The sequence below is a fragment of the Convolutriloba macropyga genome, chromosome 7 (genome assembly GCF_964194025.1).
Source record: "Convolutriloba macropyga chromosome 7, txConMacr16.3, whole genome shotgun sequence".
Lineage (NCBI taxonomy): Eukaryota > Metazoa > Xenacoelomorpha > Acoela > Convolutidae > Convolutriloba > Convolutriloba macropyga.
In genome coordinates, this window is record NC_134474.1 from 44,856,524 (window position 1) to 44,880,845 (window position 24,322).

At 37.3% G+C, this 24,322-nt stretch overlaps 2 protein-coding genes across 3 annotated transcripts in view; one reads left to right on the forward strand and one right to left on the reverse strand.

Annotated features, from left to right (window-relative positions):
• The window catches only part of LOC142342905 (argininosuccinate synthase-like), a 251,670-nt gene that overhangs the window by 188,548 nt on the left and 38,800 nt on the right, over positions 1 to 24,322 (forward strand). The gene's annotated exons all lie outside the window — the stretch shown is intronic.
• LOC142342903 (uncharacterized) lies at positions 20,397 to 23,802 on the reverse strand. The gene is made up of 3 exons (XM_075394565.1): positions 22,296 to 23,802; positions 21,645 to 21,899; positions 20,397 to 21,341 (listed from the first exon to the last, which is right to left on the reverse strand). The coding sequence occupies exons 1-3, from the start codon at positions 22,459 to 22,461 to the stop codon at positions 20,578 to 20,580; spliced, it is 1,185 nt and encodes a 394-aa protein (XP_075250680.1). The 5' UTR covers positions 22,462 to 23,802; the 3' UTR covers positions 20,397 to 20,577.

Here is a 24,322-nt window from a genome sequence, read left to right on the forward strand (position 1 = left end):
CATTGAGAGTAGTCTAGAATCAAAATCTGGCGCTTTTTGCTAAGTTTACTCTATTATTATCGAAAACGCAGCCTTTATTTTCGATCTTTAACTTAAAAAATTATCAAGATTCGACGGACTGCTACAATCCAAAATTAATTCGAAATGTAATCCGTCGGTCTTTTAAAAAAAATCGAACTTTTTTTTTATATGTTAGTCAAAGAACAGAATATTTCAAATCAAAGATCTCTGTTGATGGGTCCAAAAGGCTTTCTAAACATTTCCAAATTAATATATCTTGTTTAATTCCTTGAAAGATTATGGTCGTTTTCACTTAAAAATGTTTGCTTTTTAAATAAACAATGGCTTCTTGAACTTTGCCTCTATTTTTCTCTTAATTTGGTCAACTTGTAGCTTAATGCCAGCAAAGAAAGAATGCTTCTTGTTCCTCTTCTTTCTATTGAATTGAATTTTAAGTTTTTTTGTGGTTTTACGCGTTAAGTTACGGTTTGTCTGGCTTTGATACTACGAGATTTCACAAATTTGTTTTTGATTTTTTGGTGTTGGCCAATTTTTCACGTTTTTTTCTCTTTTCGTCATATTATCACAAAATTGATAGTTCAAAATATTACATTATTGGCGTTCAAATAAAGCACAATTAAACATATAAATGTCTTGAAAGGCATAGATTATGGTTTTTGACGGCTTTGATACTCCTTTCTCGAAGAATTTAACTGATTTTTTTTCAATGGTTTTAACTGTCGTTTTTACTTTGTCTTTTAAGTCGTAAAAATTTACCCGGATAATGACAGCTCTCACTTGTTTTCCATGGAGTCATGAAAAAGCCTTCGTCCTGATTTGAGCAGATAGCTGACGGCTTTCATGACTTTGAAAAGAATTGTTTTCAGAAATAAAAAAAAACGTTTTAACTTTCTTTAATTTTGCTATTTTGTTCTCTTTCGTCTATTTGTTACCTAGTCTTGTTACTTAAAGGTCACATATAACATCATTGTTGTCGACGCACGGTATAAGTGTAAAAAATTTAATCTTTTTTTAAAGAATTCTTATGAGTTTACTGGTTTGGAGAGGGGTTATTCGCACAAAAAGTAAACTAATTTTTGTTTTTATCTGTATTTAACGTTCTTTTCGTAGATGTAAGACATATTCTGAAAAATTACAGGTCTTAAGAGCTTCCAGTGGATGAATAGATGAACCTATTTAATTATTTCATTAGCTAATGGCTTTCATTACTATGAAAATAATTGTGTTTTAAAACATCAGAACAACAATTTTTCACTATTTTTGTCTACTTGCTACGTATTCTCATTAATGATAGGTCCTATACCACAATTTTGGCGTTCGTGGAAGGCTCAATTGAACATATTTTGAGGCGCAAAATATGGCTTTACGGCTTCTACGGCGTTTTCTCGCTATATTTGATTGAGTTTTTTTGTTGTCTCTATTTGTTGTTCTTTTTCAAACGGCATAAACAATTGGTTAATGACAAGTCATAATGCTCTCCTATAGAGGTGTATGTGATTAGAAACATGTGGGATGTTTTCATTTGCTATTTAATGGTTTTCATTACTTTGAATTGAATTGCTGTTAAAAATATAAGACAACTTTTTATGTTTGCTGTTTTTTTTTCGTTTTTGTCTAACTGTTGCCGAGCCTTTTTATAGAGTGGTCCCATATATTTTCAAATGAAGTGCAGTTTATTTGTTTAGTTTCAGTTTTATCGGCGCTAATTTTGACCTTGTTAGAATGTTTTTTTTAAATGGGCATAAAGTTTTGTATGTTATTAATGTTTGTTTTTTTTTTGTTATTTGATTTTGTTGTTTGTCTTGACTTGCTTATTTAGTAATGACTCATCTCATCAATCTAATGCTGCATTTTTTACTCCACTGAGTTTTTTGCGTTGGAGGCGATCTTTTTGTTCATTTTTTGGGGATTTCTCATCTGATCATCATTTGGCGGACATTTATGCCAAAAATGTGGATGAACGGTGTCGGAACTTTATGTGCGAACGCACATTACCGAGCCTCCTTGTTTTATTCTCAGTGTTTTATTCTAAAAAATGTGTAAACTAAAGCAATAGGCAAGTGATCCGAAAAATCAATAAAACAATTGAATGAAACTTAATTAATAAATTTTTTTTTGAATTAAACTAAAGAAACTTAGCTGATCTTAGTCATTTTTTTTTAGTTTGACAAAGTTTCATGAAAACTTTATTACAATGGTTGCAACAGACATTAAGGGCCATATGATCATTAGGAAGACCAACGACGTGTAATAAAATACTGATATGATACAACGAAATCTTTCAAGAGAGTAAAAAAGCATTTAAAACTGCAAATCGATTTTAAAGAGCTATAAATGGTATCTTCAGGTCTTATAATTGGTAGAGTTGTTGAAAATTTCTCCGTAGAACAACCATTAACTGTAATTAGCAGGAAAAGAATGAGTTCACTTTGAAATCTAATTTATAGTTGCCGCGCGTGGACAGAATTTTTTGGATCAAAAATGAAATGTTTGGTATGTGAATGACATTTTTGATATTCTTTGATGTCTTCGTTTGATGTATTTGTTTATGAAAGTCAGCTTGGGTGATGCGCGTTATATCGTATAGTATACTCAAATTGGTATACCGTAAACTGTTATTGCACTGCTTAAACGTTCTCGTATCTTCGGTAAAACTTAATGAATATTACTCGATCAATTACTCGATGTTAGTAGTATAATACCCGGTGTTAGTGGGTATTGTTCAAAAAGTGATTCAAACGAAAGTACAAAACATATAAGCAAATATTTACGATATCACGCCAGTGAACAGCATCTCATCGCACGAAGTTATTATCAAAGGTTAGAGTTCGTTGCATGACATTACACGTTAATTTTCATCTGTCTCTCGAAATAGGAGGAAGTGACACCACAATAATCCGAAATAATGAATGACTTTCATACTTGGCTTTGATTTTCTCACAGGTGATGAATTTGCTGCAATACTTAACAGCGTTGTTGATAGTCGTTGTTCCAACTTTCTGGCTCCTTTTTTTGGGTTTTTATTCTTTTGGTTGCCGCATTTCAAGATTTTCGTCTGGCATTTTTATGGTGTATATTGTATTTACTTTCCTGTTCGCTTCCGGAACTTTTGCGGCTGTTTTTCATTAACTTTCGAACAGTTGAATTCTGTTCAAATGCATTCGAATTCGACTTTCTTGGAGACCTCATCCGGATTTATCTGGCTGTTATGAGGCGAGCATTATTGTATTTTCTTCTCGCTTCGCTTCCGGAACTCTTCCGGCTATTTGATTATTAAGGACTTGATTGATCTGAGAACATTTCGTTGATGAATCGCTTTCTAATTTAACTTTTTTGGTGTGACGTCTCCGGATTTTTTAGGTGATTCATAAATTGAGTAATTTTATATATCGTTTTCTCTTCGCTTCCAGAACTCTTCCGGCTAAGTTTTCGATTCACATCTGTTTGAACATATGGTGTGTGTTTGTTTTAATTGCTTTAATTGGACATAGTTGTCATCTCATAAATACTTGAAGTGCTGAACACGTATCAGATAGAGGTTAATTTGACATCTGATGCAGTTCTGCGTGAGTGCTTGCTTTCTGCCTATTTTCGTATCGTTTTGCGAAAGATAAAATCGGCTGTGATTCTACACCGATTTATTTGACTTCGATCTGTTATGTGTATAGATGTCTTAAAAACATGGCGACCATTTTCAGAGGACAATCCAATATTGAGAAAGAGGTGACTTCAAGTTAAATAAGGTAGTAAGTTGAACAGATCGTGGTCTTGTTCAACAAGATAATGTCTTTCATAGAATCGGCGTTTAATTTTAAATCAGAGTGTCAATCTCAAGTCTGATGTATTTATCTTCCTTTCTCTACTCCCTATCTTCCCCTCTGTCACTTTTTAAACTTTGAATAATCACTGTCGCTGTTTTGATCTCGAAATTCTCAGAGTCTGATCTCTCCGCTCATTGGGTGAGTCAAAAAGAAAGGTGATTAGGTTTATTTAATTGTTTGTGCCTGCTTCTTTCTGTTCTATAAAACAACGTCATACGTTCTCCCCTTCCCCCAATACGTAGTGCAGTATCTATTTTGTGGCCACCTTTGTTTACTCTTTTTCTATTGTTTGTGGTGTATGGCTCCATCTGATTGCCCAAAATAGACCCCGCGCACAAGTGTAATCAATTAGTGCCAAATCCCAAAAGTGTTTCCACTAGATTAATTTCCCCAAAATTTGTTCACCCAATGAGCTGAATCCACCCCCGCAATGCCCCTGTTGTTCGGAGCGGAGCCATTATGCTACCTCAAATGGACAATTTTTCCTCTTCCCCGCGTGACTTACTGATTGCTAGTTATTCCTCTAATTTGTGAAGCGAGAAGGTAATTTAAATAAACAACCACCTGAAGAGAAATGCAATTTGACTCACTATTTTCTGACCACTTTAAGTCTCTTTTCGTGTTTCCTGTTTAATGTAATTAGAATCTAACCTGCGTCAAAGAAAGCGCTTAACAATTGATTCCACGAGCCTCAATGATTAGTTTGTGTTTTCCCAAAAATTGCTTTTGGCATTTAATCAATTGGTTTAATCAATCTTTCAACGCTGAATTGACTATTTTGTGCGACAAATTTTTCTAATTTCCTGTTATTTGTGTTGCTAAGTTGGCTGCAGTTCTGATGTAGAATTGCGTTTTCTTGCCCAAAGTAGAAACAATACGTTTAGAGAGTTTCATGCTAAGTACCTACTGTACATTATTCAAAGGAGTTCCTTAAATGGCAAAATTTTAAATTTATGATGTAATATATAAAATGGTGCTATTTTTACTCATAAGCGTACTGTGGAAGAAATGTTTTGCAATTTGTGACCGTTGGCATTTCATGATGTCTTTCCGTTTATGCCATCGTTCGCACTGACTAATTAGGCTGCTCACCTGATACTAAATTGACTCTTTCCGAGTGGGCTTTTGCTCTATCGTCATCAAAAGGCGTCATATAGGTCCCGGCCGTAATTGGGCCTCTGGGGACTTTAGACTGTATCGCGGAAATCTTAATTGAATACGGTGTCAAGTAAAATTTGGATCTGGAAAGCCATTTTAGACCTAATTAGGTATACTGGTGGGTCATGTGGCTGACAATCGGACAGATCCGTGCCTGTTTAATCTTTTAATTCGAAGAGAAGATTCTTTTTGCAGCAGAGATCTGGCAACGATTGTGCTATCGAAAATTCCAACAAGAAGTTCGCGCATTCTAACTCTTGTTAACAATGAGGGTAGCATCGGAGGTTGCAACACACCGTTCAGACTTGTCAGTTTTTCATTTTTTTCGAAAACATAGGGTTTATTTCCAACAAAAAGGTGCCCATTTATAGACAGATACAGATAAATTATTCGAATTAAATTCTTCTATCGCTGGTTTTGCGAACCCACAAAATCTATCAATGGGTGTTGTAATTAATTTATCTCAAACGCAGTTTGTGCCATTTATTTGTTCTGTTGGTTTTTATGCGATTAATAAGGTATTTCGCAACGCTGGTGAGATTAATTCTAAATTGTTTTTGCTGAAACTAATTGTTTGATAATTACTAAGCTATCAGCCTCTCTGAGTGTTCATATTCAACATTTTTCACTAATCTAAAAATTAAGATTTTTCAGCAGCAGAAATGTCAAAAAGTGCACATTGAATCGGTTTTGCTTGGAGCAATGAACGGTTTCTGAAGTTAGCATAATGGCTTCCATTGGTACAAAGACATGATTAGAAATTGCCTGTTTTGTTTTTGAAAAAAAAAGAAAATGAAGTTCTTTTTTAGTTTTTGTTTTTACTGGGAAACTGATAGTTAGGTTTTGAGTATCGGGAGCATCGGACCGCATATATATGCTTACGTATGGCAGAACTGCTTGTTAGTCTTGTTTACTCTCAATAGAAAATAGGTCAATATATTATCAGAGAATTATAAGCGCACTGTGGATGAAAATAGAGTGAGAAATTGGCGAATTTGGTCATTTCATGATGTCCTACCATTCATCCTATCGTTTGCTACGGATAATTAGTCAGCTGATGCTAAATTGACTCTTTTCATTTGGACTTTTGCTATTTTCATCGAAAGGCGTCTTATACTAGCTGTAATTGGCCCTCCAGGGACGGGAGGTTGTTTTATGGATATCTTAATTGAAGATGGGCTGATTAAAAATTGGATATGATTGGCCATTTTCGACCCAATAATTTATAATGATGGGCCATATGGCTGACAGACACGCTGATCGTGCTTGTTCAATCGCTTCATTCGAATGTGATCCTTGCATCTGAGATGTTGCCAAAGGTTTTGCTATCAAGAAGTCCAACAAGAGCTTCGTGCCTTCTAACTCTCTTTCATGCAGTTAGCGTTGCATAAAATGTTGCATTATAGCTGTCAAGGATGTCAATGTTTTTGAGAATATTTTCGTAAAAATTGGATGTGTTGGCAACAGAGTTGAGCGTTTATGGGCAGCTACAAGAAAGTTTTTCTGATCAATTTATTGTTGTTCGGTTTCTCGTACGCACAAAAAACGATCAATAATGTTCTAAATGCTTGTACATTTTGTTCGTAGCAGTTACTTGTCCTGTTGGACTTTTATGCTTATAATAAAATGCTTTTCGGCTTCATGAAATCTAGTTTGGAAAAGTATTTTGAATTGTCTGGTCAGAAATTAATTTCTGATTAGAACTCGAGTATCAGCATCTCTGAATGATTAAAAAATGTCTCAAAACTAATTCTACGAAGACTTTCAGTAGCAAAATATCAAATATTGCATTTTCTTTGTTTTGCTTGGAAAGGGTTATAACCGGTTTTGGAACAGTTAAAATAGATTCCTTTGCTACATGGAGATTAGAAAATGCTTATATTGTTTAAGAGAAAAATGATAAAATGAAAATTCTTAGTTGTTGCATCTTTTACCTCGTAAACTAATAGCTATTTTTAGAACATCGAGACTATCATACTGTGCTCACGCTTATTCTTTACAAGTTGAGTTGAGTTTTTGTGAAAAAACTGAACTCAATAAATCTAGTTGAGTTTTTGTGAAAATTTTTCTGTAAAAGATTTGAAAAAAGCAAAAATAAAAATTTTTAATTTTTGCAAACACCGTTGACAGACTGTGATTGCCTTGCTGTTCTGTTCTGTTTCTGTTTCTGTAGGAGTCCGCTGTTGATTTATGCGGAGGAATTGAAAATTCCAGTGTCCTTCGCGAATTGTGAAACATTCGTTGGGCTTTTGAAAGGGTCCCCAACATCAATTCCATTGGAGAGTCGTGCTTCTTGCCATTTGGGGCAGCGTAGGAGATAGTGAATTGCCGTCTCGTCCTCCTCAGAGCAATGAGGACAGAGAGCTGAGTCTGACTTGCCGAATCGGTGTTTGCATTCCTGCAGTTGTTCCCATCTGTTCACTCGAAGCTTATGCAGTAGTACTTCTTCCGATCTGCTAAGTGTGGAGCAATGGGGAGGTTGTACCCCGCCGCAGAACCGATGGTAGTCAGAGTTTTCCTTTCGATGTTGGTCGTAATCTTGTCTTTTCCTTCTGTCTCGTTCTCGTTGAATCTTGTCTTTTGTTTCGCTTGGGTGGCTGATTCCAATCGTGTTGCAGTATCCAGAGCCAGCTGACCACCAGTCCTGCCTGAACTGTGTTGCTCCCCTCGATTTCAGACGTTTCCTTGGTGGCGGCAAAGTGAGCTCCCGAAGGTGGTTATTTCTCGACATTTCTGAGTACTTCGAGAAAGATTTGGCAGCTTCTTCTTCAATTACTTGCTTGATGGTGGGTAGGTCGGCCTCGACTCTGCTGTACACCGCATTAGTGCCCGCAGGAAGTCCAGTTATGATGCGAGACGCTCTTGTGTTGCAGGATTCCAATTTTGATAACGCGGTGTCTGTGAGGAAGCTACCCCACGTTCCAATTCCATAAAGGCCTCCTGGCCTGACGTAGCTGACGTAAAGTCTTCGAAGATCCGAAGCTCGTGGACCCCAGGATTTTCCTTCCAGGCATTGAAGGATTTGAAGTCTCCCTCTGAGGCTCTTAGCTGACGTATCGGCTTGCTTGGTGAAGGTACATTGGGGGTCAAATTCGATGCCCAAGATCTTTGGGTTCTTCGAGTATTTCCCTGGTGCATCGCAGAGCTGAAGTGGGGGTTTGGACTTGCCGCCGGTTTCTCTAGGGTCCAAAGAGAACACAACCGCCTCCGTTTTCTCCGTACTGATCTCCATACAGAAACGGTTGGCCCATGATTCGAGTGTAGAAAGTGCTTTCTGCATCTCGCGTGCCCCATCTTCAGGGCTTTGGGTTCCGAGATGGAAGGTAATGTCGTCCGCATACACATCCACAGTGACATTTGAAGTTTCGGTGACTTCTCGAATCAACTTCGACGTCCCCAAAACGAACAAAAGCGGGGAGAGCGGGCTACCTTGGGGAACCCCTTCTGAGAAGACCACTTTTCGGCTCTTAGTCTCGTTCCATTTAACAGCTGCACGGCGATCGGACAGGAACGAACGGATCCACCGGAGACAGGTCACAGGGAGCTGCATTTCAGCAAGATCCATTAGCAGCCCTCCTCGCCAGACTCTATCAAACGCAGCTTTCAAGCTTTCAGGTCGATTGCCACCAGTAGAGTCCTCAGTTTCTTTTGCAGGTTGTTGAATGCTCTCTGCGCTATACTGGTCAGAGCATCGACAGTGGAACGTCCCGGTCTAAACCCAGACTGTTGGTCTGGTATATGGCCCTCTTTTAAGGCCCAGTTAAGGAGGCGATTGAAGACCATTTTTTCAGCCAGCTTTGCAATGGCTGACAGCAACGACACCGGACGGTAGCTCTTTATCACAGATGCAGGCTTTTTCTTCTTCAGCACTGGGATTATAAGAGCCTGTCGCCAAACGGCTGGCACTCTGCCTTCTGTCCAGCTTCTCTTCAGTATACCAAGCAGGATCGACAGGCCTTCCTCCGGTAGACTTTTGAGTAGAATCGGGTGGATTCTGTCTTCCCCGGGACTCTTCAACTTTGTTTCTCTAAGGGCCTCCCGCATCTCCGCTATACTGAAATGACGGTCCATCTCGGATGATTTTGGTCTCTTCAATGCCGCTCTTACTTTGCAGTAGGCTGCCTTTGAAACCTCCCTCGGAATTTTCACTCTGCTGACTGAGGCGTACGTTTTCACAGCCAAGGTAGCTTTCTCCAGATCTGTGGTTGCTTTTTTGCCACCCTGGGTGATCGGCACATCAGGGAGTCCTGTCTTACTTCTGCCGTCGAGGCTGCGCAAGGTTGACCATACTTTGGACGTTGGTGTGCGCGGGTTCAGTTCAGACACGAACTCCTTCCAAGCGAGAGACTTGCTGTTAGTGATGGTCTTCTGCATTTTGTCTCTCATGTGTTGATACTCGAGGCGATTGCTTTCTGAAGGCTGGTTTCTCATAGCTCGGAAGGCCTTTCTGCAGTCGGTTCTGGCCTTTTGGCACTCTTTACTCCACCACATTTTCTTTTTACGGTTACTGGTGAGAGGAGAAGAACATTTAGCAGCTTCGAGAAGGAGACCTGAGAAGATTTTGATCTCGTGCTCTAGGCTCGGGTCACTCTGGGTAGACACTTCTTCGAGGAGCTCCTGAATCTTCTTCTGGTAGCTGCCTATGTCGAGCTTCAGAAAGTTGTGGTGCCTCTTTTGCTTTTTGCGATGACATTTGGTAGGGTGCAGGACGGTGAGGAGCGGAAGGTGATCAGACCCGATTGTCTCCAGGACACTCCAATCCGCAAAAGCAGCTGAGTGGCTGGGAATCAGTGTGAGGTCTGGAGCTGTCTCTGAGGCTCCTGATATCCGGGTACTCTGACCGTTGTTGAGGGCCATCCATTTCGCACTGACTAACCACTCTTCGATTTCATCGCCGTTTGGGTCTGCTTCGTTGGTCGTTTCCCAGAAACCATGGGCGTTGAAATCACCTGCAATGACTCCGGCATTTTTCGGCTAGCGGGAACTGTAGAGTGATCCGTCTCTCCCGTCTGAAGTTCTCGTTGGGGGGCGATAGAGGTTCCAGATATCCTGACTCCGTCCGTCCCTGAGAATGCGTGTACCGACATTTTCCAACGCTGCGCTGTTAGGCAGATCTAAATCCTTGATGGGTTCGGAGCCTAATCCCGGGCGAACTAGCGTCAGTACTCCTCCTTGAGGTTGGGTGGTGCCACTTGTGTGGATCTTTCTGTCTCTTCGATATGGCGTCCAACTCTTCAGGGCAGACGGAAGGTCGTCTTTTTCGGTGAGCTTCGTCTCTTGTAGAAGGACGATGTCGGCCTGGCATTCCTCGATAAGTTTCATCAGGATAGTACACTTGGATCGTAAACCACAGATGTTCAATTGGAGTATGCGGAGTTCGTTCATTGGTTGTTTCTGTTTCACAAACTCCTTCGTGGCCACGGGCGTGCATCCGCAATGCCAACTCCAGTTGTCGTGGTCCAAGATCTCCTTTATCGTCATCCTGACGCACTTCCTGTGGAACCATAACCGGCAGTCTCTGCAGAGAATAGAATAGTCTCGGTTTGTCACGTTTCTATTGCAGGCACCGCATGGATATGGTCCGGGATTGGTTTCTATATCTCCAGCTTTGAGAAGAAGGTGCCGCCTATCCACTGGATCGATGGGGCACTCTCCCAAAAACCCGGACATTCTCCTTTGATTTTGTTTGGACATTGGCAACCGTCTTCCGTTTCCGAAATCGGGTTGTACTCTGCCACCGCAGTAAGGTTTCCAAACGAGCAAAGGATTGCCTTGCTCGGTGCTTTGGTGTAATATTTAAGAATGATAGCAACCAAAGATCGTAGCGTCAATGTGTCTTTGCTTAAAGGTGCTGTACAATTTTGGTTGCATCAATCTCATATGTGTATTTTTTATGCGAACCAAATTCTAAGTGGGAAAAAATGTTAATTTCGCACACTTGAGTTTAAAGCAGTAATTTGAACATTGAATGATTTGTTGATCCTCTAACTGGAGCTGGACAATTTTTATATCCTCTATGTTGTGTCCAGAAATATTTCCATAGAGTGGAGTTTTGAGCTATTTGAGTGACGTAAATGGCTTGTCAAGGAACTGGGAAAAATATGGTGGCTATAGATACCGCAGTTTTATTATTGGATTTCACCAGTCTACGGCTCGAATAAAAAAGTTTGTCATCCTAGCTGTACGACTTCTGTGCTTGCTAATGGTCTTCTATACTTTTCAAGGATAATGTGGGTCTACTAAAATTAAGCTTTCTGTTTTACATTATGGACTACTCTGTTGATCCCTCAATTATTTTTGCTCGTTTTACCAATAGTTTGGTCCTGCTATGTTTAAAATGAGCAAATGAGGCGGAAAAGCAGTCTTTGCAAGAGTTCGTTTCGTGGCGCTAAAAAAAGTTTTGAGCTCATGCCTAGTAGTAATCAATTTGGATTTGACTATCTACAAAATTTGTGATATCAAATGGAAATGTTATTGTCTTATTTAAAATGCCTGGACTTGGATAGCAAAATTTATTGTAAGTGCTATAGTTTTAAAGTGTTCTGTATGCTTGTGTTCAGAGCGCTGGTTTCTTTTTAATGCACTTTTTTAGTTTCTCATATGCAGGGAAGAAGTAAGAAAAAGTTGAAATAATTTATAATTTTAGCTGATTCTTTTAGAATGAAAAACAGAAAATTTGACTTTTTGTTAAAGAATAAAGAAATAACAGTTTAAAATGCGAAAATTATTAATCGCTCTCGAACGAAGTTTGTAGCAATTATATTAGTCCTGTCGGTCTTTTCCCCGTTTCTAGCTACTGACGAACAACCGCTCGCTAAAAACACGCAAATTTATTCTATTATACAATTTTTTTCAAGCTTTTTGAAAATTTTGATTTTTTTAAAATTTTTTTAGCCCTAGGTGTCGTGGAACCTCCTCTAAGTTTTAATAATAGGCTGCTGCATAGTTTTAGTGGTAATGGAATGGTTGCAACCTTTTACCATCCCGAGTTTTTCACAAAACGTGAAATTTTCAATTGTTCCTTTTTATTTTTCCTTATTCAGGTCTTTCCAGACCCTGGGGCCAGTAAACATCTTAAGGGGTTAGATAATAAGTTACTGACAAATTTTTATCAACCATGGAATAGTTTTTCAGCTTTTTAATGTCACAATTTTTAGCAATTTTTTTTATAAAACTTGCTTTTCAAGTTTTTTTGAAAATTTTTGTCGTTTTTTAGGTTTTTAGCCTCAAGAGTCAAGGAACCTCCTCTATAGGGTTTGAAAATAGGCTACTATTTAATTTCTATATGTAATGGAATGTCTTGCAAGACTATAACATAACGAACTTTTTCCTATTTTTAACAATTTTTTGCCATTTTTCAATTTTTTAATAGCCGCGTCCTCAATTCCAGGCGGCTATTATAGCGCTCCTAATTTTTTTTGCTTTGTCTAACAGATTTTTGTTTCGTCTTACCCTGACATCTTGGAATTGACGTTTCCAATGACTTACCTCACTCAAAAAAATGACTTCTGAACTCACTTATGGAACTTTAAACTTTCTGAACATTTACTTGTTAAAGGTCAATAGTGTGCATCTAAGTAGTGCCAAATGCCCTAATTCTTGATTATTAGAGTCTTGAGTTCTTGATTTCGAATATTAATTTTGCGATCTTCTCGGTTTGTGGACCCAGTACGTTATGCGCCCCCAGTTACTGAGCACGTGCCATTACATAGTAGGTCATTATGTAAAAAATATTGTACGTGCATCTGAGGGGTGCAAATAATATGCGCCCACTAAGCTGAGGGGGCACAAACGGAAAAGAGCCTAGTTATGAAAAGTCCTATTAGGGCTTTCTCCGTGTAGAGCTTATGTGTCTCAAAAATGACAGTCCAAAGCTAACCCAAAAAGTCTAGTGGTCTGTTAAAGGACTGGTTGTTGATCTGTCAATCTAATCTATTTAGTTGTTTCAATTCATGCAAGGCCCCAAGCGTCTTTCGCGGCTATTTTCAGGCAATCTGCAGGCTATGTTTGACATTTTTAGTCATTATTCAGGCTTTTCGAGCCTCAAGGGTCAGAAAACCTCCGTCAGGGTTTGATAATAAGTTACAGGAAAATTTTTGCTGGTCATGGATTATTTTTCAACTTTTTAATATCACAAGATTCAGCAATTTTTTTAAAACTAGTTTATAGATGTAATGAAATGTTCTTCAAGATTTTAATTTCACGAATTTAAGCAATTTTTTTAAATTATTTGCATTTTTCTTGTTTTTGAGTTTTTTCCGGCACCAGGGGCCCTGGGACCTCCTCCAAGGTTTGATGATAAGCTGCTTCATAGTTTCTAGAGTTAATGAGATGGTGATAAATTTTTTACGACTCCAGTATTAGCAATTTTTCATTGTCCAAGTGTATGGATCTTTGAGCCAGTGAAACTATTTTAGACTTGAAACAGGGATACTGGATAGTCTCTTGACAATGAAATGGTTCTTAAGGTAATAATATCTTGAATTTAAGATTTTGTTAAAATTTGCAATTGTTTTCATAGTGTTTCAATGTTTTTTCTCCTTTTCTGAGTTTAACGACCATTACTGGCCAAAGAAACTTTGGAAGTCTCGGAGATGGTTCACTTGACAGAACTTTTGAGACAAAATGGTTTTGAACTTTTTTAGTGCGAATGTGAAAACTTTTTTAATTTTGCCTTTTTCAGTTTTTTTCTATTGTTATTTACTTACAAGGCTAGAAAACTAAAAGTTGCAGAGTCGAATCTCATCATGGAAATTATTCCTATCTCTCTTTCTCTCTCTATTGGCTGGCGTTCCTTTCCTTCTCCTTCTCGTTCACGTTTTATCTCTCTCTCTCTCACTATCTCTCTTTTTGTTGCTGCCGCACTGCAGCTGCTGTTATGTAGCGTAAGGTCATCATCTCTGGTCTTCATTAACAATGAGTTCTAGTACAATTGTTTTTTTATCATCCATGACTCAACAGGCACTTTTTAGGAAATCATTGTTAATTGCTCTCAAAAGCAATTTCAAGCAAATATACTAATCCTGTTTGTCTCTTTTTTGCAATTTTTCGCTTGGCCGATTTTTTGTCTGAGCCATTTGACTTTTGTCTTCAGAAACGGCATAAAGAGGTAGCACCCAGTTTGAATTAACTTCTCTTAGAGCCGTTCAGCCCACTAGTCTTCAAGTATGCGATTAACAGAAACTGTTTTGGAGACTTATACTTATGGTGTAAGGGGCGGTCCTTAGAAATTGATATTACACCCCACCCACCCACCGCCCCCACATCAGTCCTCCCCATCCACTTTTGAACCCCCGCTACGGTGCACCCTCGCTGCCTTCACCTTGCGCTCCTTCAATTAATCTGAAGCTAGCCTCACTAAACCGTGGCTAGCTACTGAAGAAGCCAACCGCTCGCTGGTAGTTTGAGAGCAATTCGCCCGACGTTAATCGGTTATATTACAGATCTTTGATATTTTAATTGATAGCTGCCCTAATTTTCTGTGCCGGCTATGACAGTGGGTCTATTTTTTGTTACTTCTTCGGATAAAACTTTGTTTTGCTTTACACTATTTCACTTCTTCTTTCATTCTGCTGAAAATGCTTTTAGACAGCAGTTGCTCCGCAGAGCAATCTAAAATGTAGAGAATCAATGCCGAAAAACGAAATCAAAAATAGAAACATAAATCCATAACGCCCAAGTTCAGATAACCGCTCCTTGAAGTTTGTTTATTTGTTTCAGTTGCCATCTCTAACGTTTTTTGTGATATACAATAGTATGTAATGTATCCTCGCATTGTGAAACAGCAATTCTGAAACAGCAATCTAAATGAAACAGGAATCTTACGAAACAGCTGTTTTGAAACCGCAATCTACAATGAACAGAGTATATGCCTAAAAACGAAATCAAAAATAGAAGCAGGATAAAACCATAAAGCCCAATTTCAGATGCCCCTACCTGAACTCTTTGTGTTTTAGTTACCATCTCTAACGCTTTTTGTTATTGATAATATTACTTAATGTATCATCCCAATATCAAACAGGAGGGTGCCTGTTTACAAATTAAAATAAAGTTGGCACTTTATAAATGTGTTCTGTACAAAAATCAATTTTTCATTTTTTCTGTTCTTTCATTCCCAATCGCGTAAATGGGAATTAATGTCGGCTATTTTCCGGCAATTTGACAGGTATGCTTTTTTGTTGAATATTCTTTGATATATTTATAACTATCTTCTGGTTTCTTTTCTAATTTTTTGATTGTTTTGTAAAAGATCTTGTTTACATTTGTGCTTATTTCACCCTTTTTCGGAAAAATGTTTCAACAGCGGTGTCTTCATTAAAGCTCCCTTCTCTTCGCCGTTGGCTCTCAAAATATTTTACATAGCGACACTTAACTTCGATTTGCTGCGAATTTTATTTCGGAGCATTTTTTTAAGCGATGTCAATGATCTAATAAATCAAAATCAATGTAAAAAGATTGCAGAAAGCAGAATGACAAATTCCTGCTTGCAATAGGATCCATTATTAGTTTATGTATTGGTTAAAATGTATTGGTTTTTTAAACGATGATTTTAAGCAGGCGCACAGCAGTGACCAAAACTTTTCGTTGTAATACCTAATCAAGTATTTAACTTTTGAAAATTCATTGGTCCGGCCATATAAGATAAAGATCGTTTTTAATGTTAAGAGAAATTGACCAAAGCTGATTAAACTGATGAATCATACAGTAATAGATGGAAAATTTTTGTTTTCAGAGTAGTTTTGATGTTTAATTGTTCTCGAACGAAGTTCGTAGCAATTATTGTAAACATGTTATTCTTTTATGTAAATTTTTCGCTTGACAATTTTTGTGCTCTTCTAGAACATTCTTTAACTTCCCAAGTGACTTTTTCACGCTTTTGTTCTTCATTTTTGAATGATCTTTATGGTTCTCACTCTGAAGTAAAGCTTGTTGCTAATATGAAATCGATTGCAGCATAGCGAAAAGAAGGGACTGATAGGCGAGTGGGCAGTGCGTTTGGTGAGGGATCGGGAGGTCCACGGTTCGAATCCCGGCGTGGCCATATCTTTGCACCCATAAAGAAAAATTGATTTAGGCTACAGCCCCTGAATTAAATTGCTTCGCCTGTCGTTAAAGAGCAGTTCTTCCGACATTAGTCGGTTTATTTCAGTTTTTACGATGAGTTTATAATTGAATTTCGTCATATATAATATGGAGCTGCTGTTTGTTAGTTACTAATTGTATTTACCACTGAAGTCTCTGGCCGAAAAAGTGAACTACAATCAACTATAAATTTATTTGAGCAGGTAAATTGCCGTATTGAAAGTTTTTTTAAATTGATTTTGTAAGGTTTTGGACGGAGTTGATTGAAGTCAGGCAAAAGCAGAACCTGTAAAGAATCTTTTGATATTATTTAGTCATCTCACTAATAATAGATTGTCTTACGTTCAATCTTGTGGACATGGGTCCCAAATTCTGTCGATATGAACTACTGTTTCGAACTACTGTTGGTTGCCGTTCAACTTAAGTCTTTGTGCAACAAATTTGTTAGTTATTCGAAATTTGGAATTTTAATTGGATTCATGGACAATTTAGCAGGCTATCAATGGGAACTGACGTAGTAATGACGGGAAGCTGCTGGGATTTGTTTGCCTTCCTTTCATAATCAATTTTGGATGGAAAGACAGTCAGCAAAACGGTAATTTTTATGTGAGAGCACTTATGTGATTGACGAATGGAAATGTAATTGAAATCACTCATTCATAAATTATTTAATCTGTAAATGACGTTAACTTGATCTCAAACATTTGCGCTCTTTTATTCACTTTTCTGGTTGTGGCGAAGATTTTTGCACCCATAAAGAAATTTATCTAGGCTACAGCGCATCATTTAAATTGCCTCGCCTATCATTCTGGAGCAATTTTTCCTACATTTGTCGGTTTATGTTAAGATAAAATGCATAAAGTACTCCTTTTACTATTGCTTTCTTTGATCTTTTAAAAAATACCATAATGTTACAGCATATCATTTTTTTATTTCATAACCTGCGAGTTTTTGAATAGCACTTTACGTTTTTTCTCTGCTGGATTGAAAGATGACGGAGACATGACCAATATATAGGTATCAATAAGAGATTTTACGCTGTTGGTTTTTAGCTGCAATGTTTTGCAACCGTTACGCAAAAATTATCATTGAAATGTAACAAGGAGGCTCGGTAATGTGCGTTCGCACATAATGTTCCAACCCCGCTCATCCACATTTTTACTTAACTGCCGACAAAAAACGAAAAAATGTTCCCAATTGTTCGAAACCTGCCAGTAGGAAGACTACAAAAAAGTTAACAAAATAAACATAAAAATACACTTTTACGGCGGAAGCTCAATATCTAATTTTAGTATCGTTTAGTAGCAAAGTCAAAATACGACCAGATAAAAGCTCAAGTAAACAAAATTACTCGTTCTTAACAAGAAAGCAGATGTGAGTTAGCCTTGATAAGACTAGAAAACAAGTTATCAAAAACAAGAAACAAGTTATCAAAAACAAGAAACTTCAAAAATCCATTGAATTTTCTGAAACAGAAAATTTCAAAGTCTTAAAAAGCATTTGCATTACAATAACAAATTTGTGATTTTTTTTATAGCTCCTTAAGAAAACAATACCCATCCTTGCTGAGACTATGTCATGAGACAGGACTACAAATTAACTGCAGAAACAGAGATACTCAAAAGTTTACAAGCAACTTACAAAAACACTTGAAACTATTAAAATCTTTATGCTATTGAAATCTTAGGTATCAATTGAATATTGTATATTATTAATTCAAGTGTTTTTTATATTTCATTTCGGCTAGTATAAAACTTAAGATTCAATGGGACCTTTCCTTAAAGGGTATACGTTAAAAAACAATTTAAAAAATATATTTTGAACACATCATTCACAACTTTTATTAAATACCCGGGTGTCCAAGTCATCTACATCGGTTACAGCATAAAAGCCACAGAGAAGTTAAAGTTTTGATCTCAAGAAATTGGACTAGATCTCCCTTTGAGGAGGCTAATACTCAGGTAGACGAAAAGAACGAAAGGGCATGGTTCACAAAAATTATAATTTTTCAAAAACGAGCGAAGTTAATTAATAAAGATTAGCTGGCATTTGACAGAATAGAATAATTTCAACTAAACGTAAAAATAAAGCTAATGAAACCTGCCATTAGTTAGAATGCCTCTTATGACCAAAAGAACTACATCTACCGGCAAAAACCAGAAATTCAATTAAAATTGCGAGAAAATGGTCGAAGCCATTAAAAAACAAGCTATTCAAAAAAATGAATATCTTCAATTGAGCCTTATGTTAATAAAAACTGGATATGCCATTATTGTGATATTTTGACAAAACTCAAAAGAATCAAAGTTTATAAGAAATATCAAACAAGTAACATTTTTAAGAAAACTCCTGTCTTAAAGTTATGTAAAAGCCATTAAAACTAATATTTTTCAGCAGTGAGCATATAAGATAATTTTTAGCTCGAAAGACACCAGTGAGAACTGCCAGGAATCAGATTAGCTTCTGCGACCTCGAAAAAAACAACAAACGATCAGAGAGGAAAAGTTCAAATAGAAATAAAATCAGAAGATAGTGTCGAAGACATTAAAAACATTAATCATTCTCTATTCGATTGAGCTTTTTTCTCTCAATATTATGGGCCTTATTTTCTGTCAATGCTGTGATAATGTGAAAAGACTTCAAAAAAGACCCAAACATTTGAACAAACAGCCAAAATTCAACGTCATTAAGTTAACAGTTAATTCATAAAACCACTAACCAGATTTTTTTTCTGGTGTCAGCAAAAACTATATGGGACACAGTGACCAAGCAGCTCATAGAAATGTTTATAAAGGGAGTACAGTTCAAAGTCTCATATTATTTCGCAAATAAATTTCATACTCATAATAACCATTAAGTATCAACTCAAAGCATTAGTTTGTTTAACCTAATTATCTTTAGGAAACCAATTGCCCTTTCATTTAATGAGATTCGCTCATTATACTTCAGAAAGTGCTAAAAGCAGGCAAAATTCGGTTAAATTTTACGATAACCATTTTTGGTTGTCGCAACCATAAAACCATAAACTCTTCTCTGAAAACAAAATAGGTGTTCATTGGATCTCATATTGACGGAAATGAGATTTTTAATTAATTGATATGTGATCTAAAAATTGATGGTCTATAATTGACAAAAAATTAATTTAAAAGAACATGCAATTCAAACACTTTTGAATGAAAACAAGAAAACTTTTATCAATGATCGTCTATTAAAAGAACGCGTAGTTCTTCCATATTTTAGCAAAAAAATTGTTTTTGAAAAAACAGTTTGATGCAAAATAATTCAAAATCTACCCAAAAATTGAGCAAAAAATGATGCTATAAATGTACAAAATCACGTCAAACATCATATGTTCTCAAAAATTTGAACCTCTTTAATTCGTCGAAAAAAAACGAAATCGCGAAAAACCATTTTTATAATTCTCAATTCTACGCTTGAACGGCTTTCTTGTGATACCACACACAACTCTCTACAATAAATATAGCGATAGGAGAAAATTGACTGAACAAATGAACCCATTTGAGTATATTGTCCCCCGCCATTAAGTGGGGTCGGAACAATAATAATTTTTGACCCTGGATAAAATTAAATTCTGGGCGGACATGCAAAACTGAAAAGATTTCAAAGTAAACTCCTGAATTTCTTCATGAAAGTCTGAAATTTTGAGCGCTTATTTTTGTCAGAAATTGTTTCAAAAATTAATGAGTGAATATTAGAAATTAAATTTCTGACATCGGTCTTTCTTAAATTTGTTGAGTGAATCTCTGCGATTTCAGCTTTTTCCTTTCTAATTTGAGCCACCAGCATTCTCGTTTTGTTGCTGCTATTTGTGTGTTAATTAGCTTTGAAATGTACTTTTGAGATTGGAATTATTGGTGTTGTTTTTTTTTGCTCAGTTTTTGTCAAAGCTTATCCGAGCAAAAAATGTTTCAAACTTATATGTTAAATTTTGAGATTTGACTTCGAGTGAAATTTGGTTAAAGTTAAATGCTGTAACGCATTATTTTTTATGTCCTGATCAGGTTCATAGAGTTCACAAAAAGAACTTCCCGTCTAATTTTGGTAGAGTTCTAAAAAAAGGAAATTTCTGGCTCCAAATGGATATTTTGTTCATCAATGAGAACATTCCATGTTATCTACTGTTGGTATGCTTTCATCTCTGATATTTTATTCAGCGACTCATTCCTAATGCTTAAACAGCTGGTTTTCTTTTCCTGGCGGACAATTTGCTGTGTTGTCAACTAAGCATTATTAAAGCATGCTTGAATTGAAATTTGATTAAAACAGCTGCTTCCTTTCCGTTCCATTTATACATCAAATAGGAAAAAATAAATTGAGTATTATAGCGAGAAGTCTTTTTTGTCTGAAACTAAATTTTATAATACACGAGCATTTTTGATAAGGGGTAATGATTGATATGTCAAGTTCACAGATTATTAAAAAATACTTCAAAGATATAAAAAATCATCATAATAATTTGTAATCATCCAATGGGTTAAAACATGGGGTTTGGTCCGTACTGAGAGGTTGATAGGTTTTCAGCATTGAAAGCTAACAAAGAGTTGTGATTGGCCGCGGCTACAGAGCGCAGCTGATTGGCTGTTGCCAAGCTATTGGCCGATATGTCCATTTGACCGTCGGACTCTGCGCCAATCACATTTGATGGAAGTGCGGGGTTTGGTTCAATGACGTCATTCAAATAATTCTCGGGCTTGGCATTAAGAGTCATATTAAGAATGGGTGACATGTTGTTTTCTTCGACTTTGGGGTTCTTAATTATAATATCACTTTCCTGACGTTTAATTTGCGGTTTGTTACCCTGTTGTATATATTGTTGGTTGTTTATTGGTTGTTGATTATTGTTTACTTGTTGGCTGTTCCTTTGTTGATTGTTTGAGTGATCCTGTGTTGTGCTGGAGCTACCTTGTGATGAGTTGGAACTGGAATTGGGTGACGCTTGCTTGGATTTTTTTGTCTTGTATCGGTGATTTTGGAACCAAATCTTGACTTGCGTTGGACTCAGATTAATCAAATGAGCTAAGTTCTCACGTTCAGCTGCTGTCAAATATCGCTGTTGTCGGAATCTTCGTTCCAACTCGTGTATCTGTGCCTGTGTAAACAACACGCGCCTTTTGCGTCGATTAGCGAGTCCGAAGAATTTGGTTGGATCATTAGGGTTTCCAGGGAACCCAGAGAGGGCCAGACCTGTCATGGGGTTGTAAACTGCAGCGGCCGCAGAACTGCGCATCAAGTTGGAAACTAAAATTGCAAAAACTTTTGAAAATATTTAATTAGACTTGAGCAGATATTTCAGCTTCTGTAACCTCGGGCTGTTTTGTCAATTATTAATCTAACATGCACCAAAAGTGAAACTGATGTAGTCTCTCCGGTATGACTAGCTTTTCTTAAAGGAAGCCGAGACATAAAAGAACAAAAAATCCCTGCTCAGAAAACAGTGCCTTGACCTTTGCTCAAAATTTTGTGCGTAGTTGTTTGCTGTATGAAGTGAAATCCCATTGCATATTGGTCCTGATTAAGAGTAATATTTGTCAACAGACTTACATGCGAGACCTGGGTTGTTAGCAGCGTTGTACCAATTTGAAGCAGTTGGCTGCTGCCTAGCAAAAGCATCGAAGGCGTGAATTGCAGATGAGGCGCCTGAGGGGAATCCGGCGTCTACAATTCCACTCGAGTTCCCGGCGGCAAATGAGCCGTGTGTAGCTGCTGTTGTGCCAGCTGAGGATCCACCGCTCATTCCGCCACAGGCACCAGGGGATGAACTGTACATGGCTGCATTGACTGCTGAGGGTATCATTCCTGGAAAAAGACAATCAGATTTCGAAAATAGTGTTGAATTAGAAAATGAAGACACCAAGTGTCATTTTGAGTATTAAGAACTTTGTATCGTTGCTGTTCTGTTTTGCAGCTTTGTTTTCGTGAAGGGCATTTGTTAAGGGCTCTTTTAAGTTTGTTGAAGGAAAATTGGAATTCCGCGTACTTTCAACTAAACAATCGCATGGCAACTTTAATAGTTTCAGACAGTTTTAACATAAAATTCAGTTATTAAAAATCAGGGATTCAAACATTTTAAAATTTTCTTTTTCCATAAAAAAGAACATAGAACGACTCAAGCACTGCTGAAGATGAAAGCATCTCAATTGATATACATCTTTATTCAAAAAGGATCGAGTCGCCAAGTTGTTTCTAAATTACCTGCCGCAACTTGCTGCATATAAGAGGGTGTAGGGTAGTTAAAAGAGGACCCTCCTGCAGGGTTCCCAGTGTACTGCATAGATCCAGCGGAAGCCGCGGCTGCTGCGTTACTCATGAAATTTGGCATTCCAGAGTTGAAGTTCCAGTTATTCCCACTCGAGTCCATTCTTTGTGTTCGGTGACTTTATCAACTTTGTGACTTTTGAATGAATTGAGTTATTGTTTCTGTTGCGCTTCAGGTACCACGGAGTTATAATTTATATTTTCTGTCTGAAAACTGTTGATTGTGATTGACTAAACAAGGTTTTGTTTTTGGTCGCGAAATTGCATCTTATGCTCACTGACTTTCAATGTAACTTGTCTGACCACGAGCGGAAATTCGCGAGACTATAAAACTTTTAGTTTTTTGCTTTATCGGGGAAAAATGACAGATTGAGGGATTTTGGGAATGCTTTGGGGAGTTGGGTTTGTGGGAAGTTATCTGAGGGACTATTGGAAAGTGTGAGCGTTTGTTTTGTTTTTGTTTGTTTGTGTTGATAGTTGTGCTAGTAACTAGTGGTTAGTGGTGAGGGTGGTGGTGGTAAATCTGTTAAAGTACCTGCAGAAAAGTTTTCGAATGGCTTTTGTATCTTTTAAAAATGTTGATTTGTTCAGAATCTGATGATTTAATTTGCAATTGTAAAGTACTGCTAGTTTACGCGTAAAGGTGCTAAAAATGAATTGCTCATATAAATTATACGATTATAATGAATTGACTAGCAAGTGTGCGGGTGTAATTAACTTTTCGAAAAAGTGCTCAGAACAGTACAATCATTTTAATTGCTTCACTTCTCGCTTTTTCACGAAAAACTTATTGCTTCTCGGCCAAAAATTTAATTGAGCCTCTTAAAATCCACTCACATTTTCACACGTTTCGTGTTAAAACCAGTTAAAGTCGCTCTCTCTTTTTAGTTATAACTTTATAACCATTACCACAGGTACACAAGCGTGCGGCTACCATAAACTACTTTTTGATTAATAATAGCTGAGAGAGCAGTGGTCCAAATATACGTGTTTTATTGAGCATGGCCAGAAAAGCGACTATAGTATGTAGAATTATTGTTATTAGGCATCGTAGATCGTCCGTCAACTATGTTTTGTGTACTATTTGTATACATCGTACATTAGCCAAGCACACCGCTCATACTGCTCAGGTATCTATTCGTTGATTAAACAATGTTAATAATTCCAATCTAATTAAAACTTCACGTGTTCAGGTGTCAAGGGCCAATTATCTACATTTGATAATTGGCCTGGTTGATTGTCTTTGTTAATTGAATACTCGCAATCACTCCAATTAATAAAATCAACTCTACTCAACTGACTTCACTTGTGCACTACCACCGCTCACGGCCAACACCTAACCATCCAATCACAATCAACTAACACACCTGGGTTATAGCTAGTTATTGTTAATAATAATAAATACAATACACGACCATATAGCACTCCACACTCACACGCACACGTTAGCAGGCTAGTCGTTGGCCCATTTTTTAAACTTGTTCACGCCACTATTAATGTCACTTGACGCGCTCTTGGGGAACGTTCACGCGGTGGCATGAACTGCTCTTGAAAGTAACTTCGCCTGCCCATAAACTATTTATCTTAAACAATTGTGTGAGTGGTAGAGAGATCTTTAAATTGTTTCTCAACCGTGAATGAAGAGCTTACTCGAAGAACGGTGACAAGCAACGCGTAAACATCGTTGAGGTCTTAAGCTCGTCACAGATAGATAAAGAGAGCATCATTGGTGTGATCTCAGCTTAATGAGAACTGTCTCCGAATGTCGTTCACGAGCCTCCTCAGACAAATGACACGCAGGCTACCAATCATCAAGTCTAACACCACCACCACTACCACTACACAACATAGCAATTATTGATACTCATTGCAAACGAGATTGATTGTCACAACTTTATTTCGTTCACCGAGGCGTGAAATTGTTATTTTTGGCTATGGCCGAAATAGTCGGAAGCTATTTGAAT

What these genes read in the sequence shown, in the direction of transcription:
- LOC142342903 (XM_075394565.1), bottom strand. Translation starts at nt 22,461, where the DNA reads ATGGACTCGAGTGGGAATAACTGGAACTTCAACTCTGGAATGCCAAAT. An exon ending in TATGCAGCAAGTTGCGGCAG is followed by an intron (nt 21,900 to 22,295) that starts GTAATTTAGAAA and finishes GTCTTTTTCCAG; the next exon opens with GAATGATACCCTCAGCAGTC. An exon ending in TAACAACCCAGGTCTCGCAT is followed by an intron (nt 21,342 to 21,644) that starts GTAAGTCTGTTG and finishes TTGCAATTTTAG; the next exon opens with TTTCCAACTTGATGCGCAGT.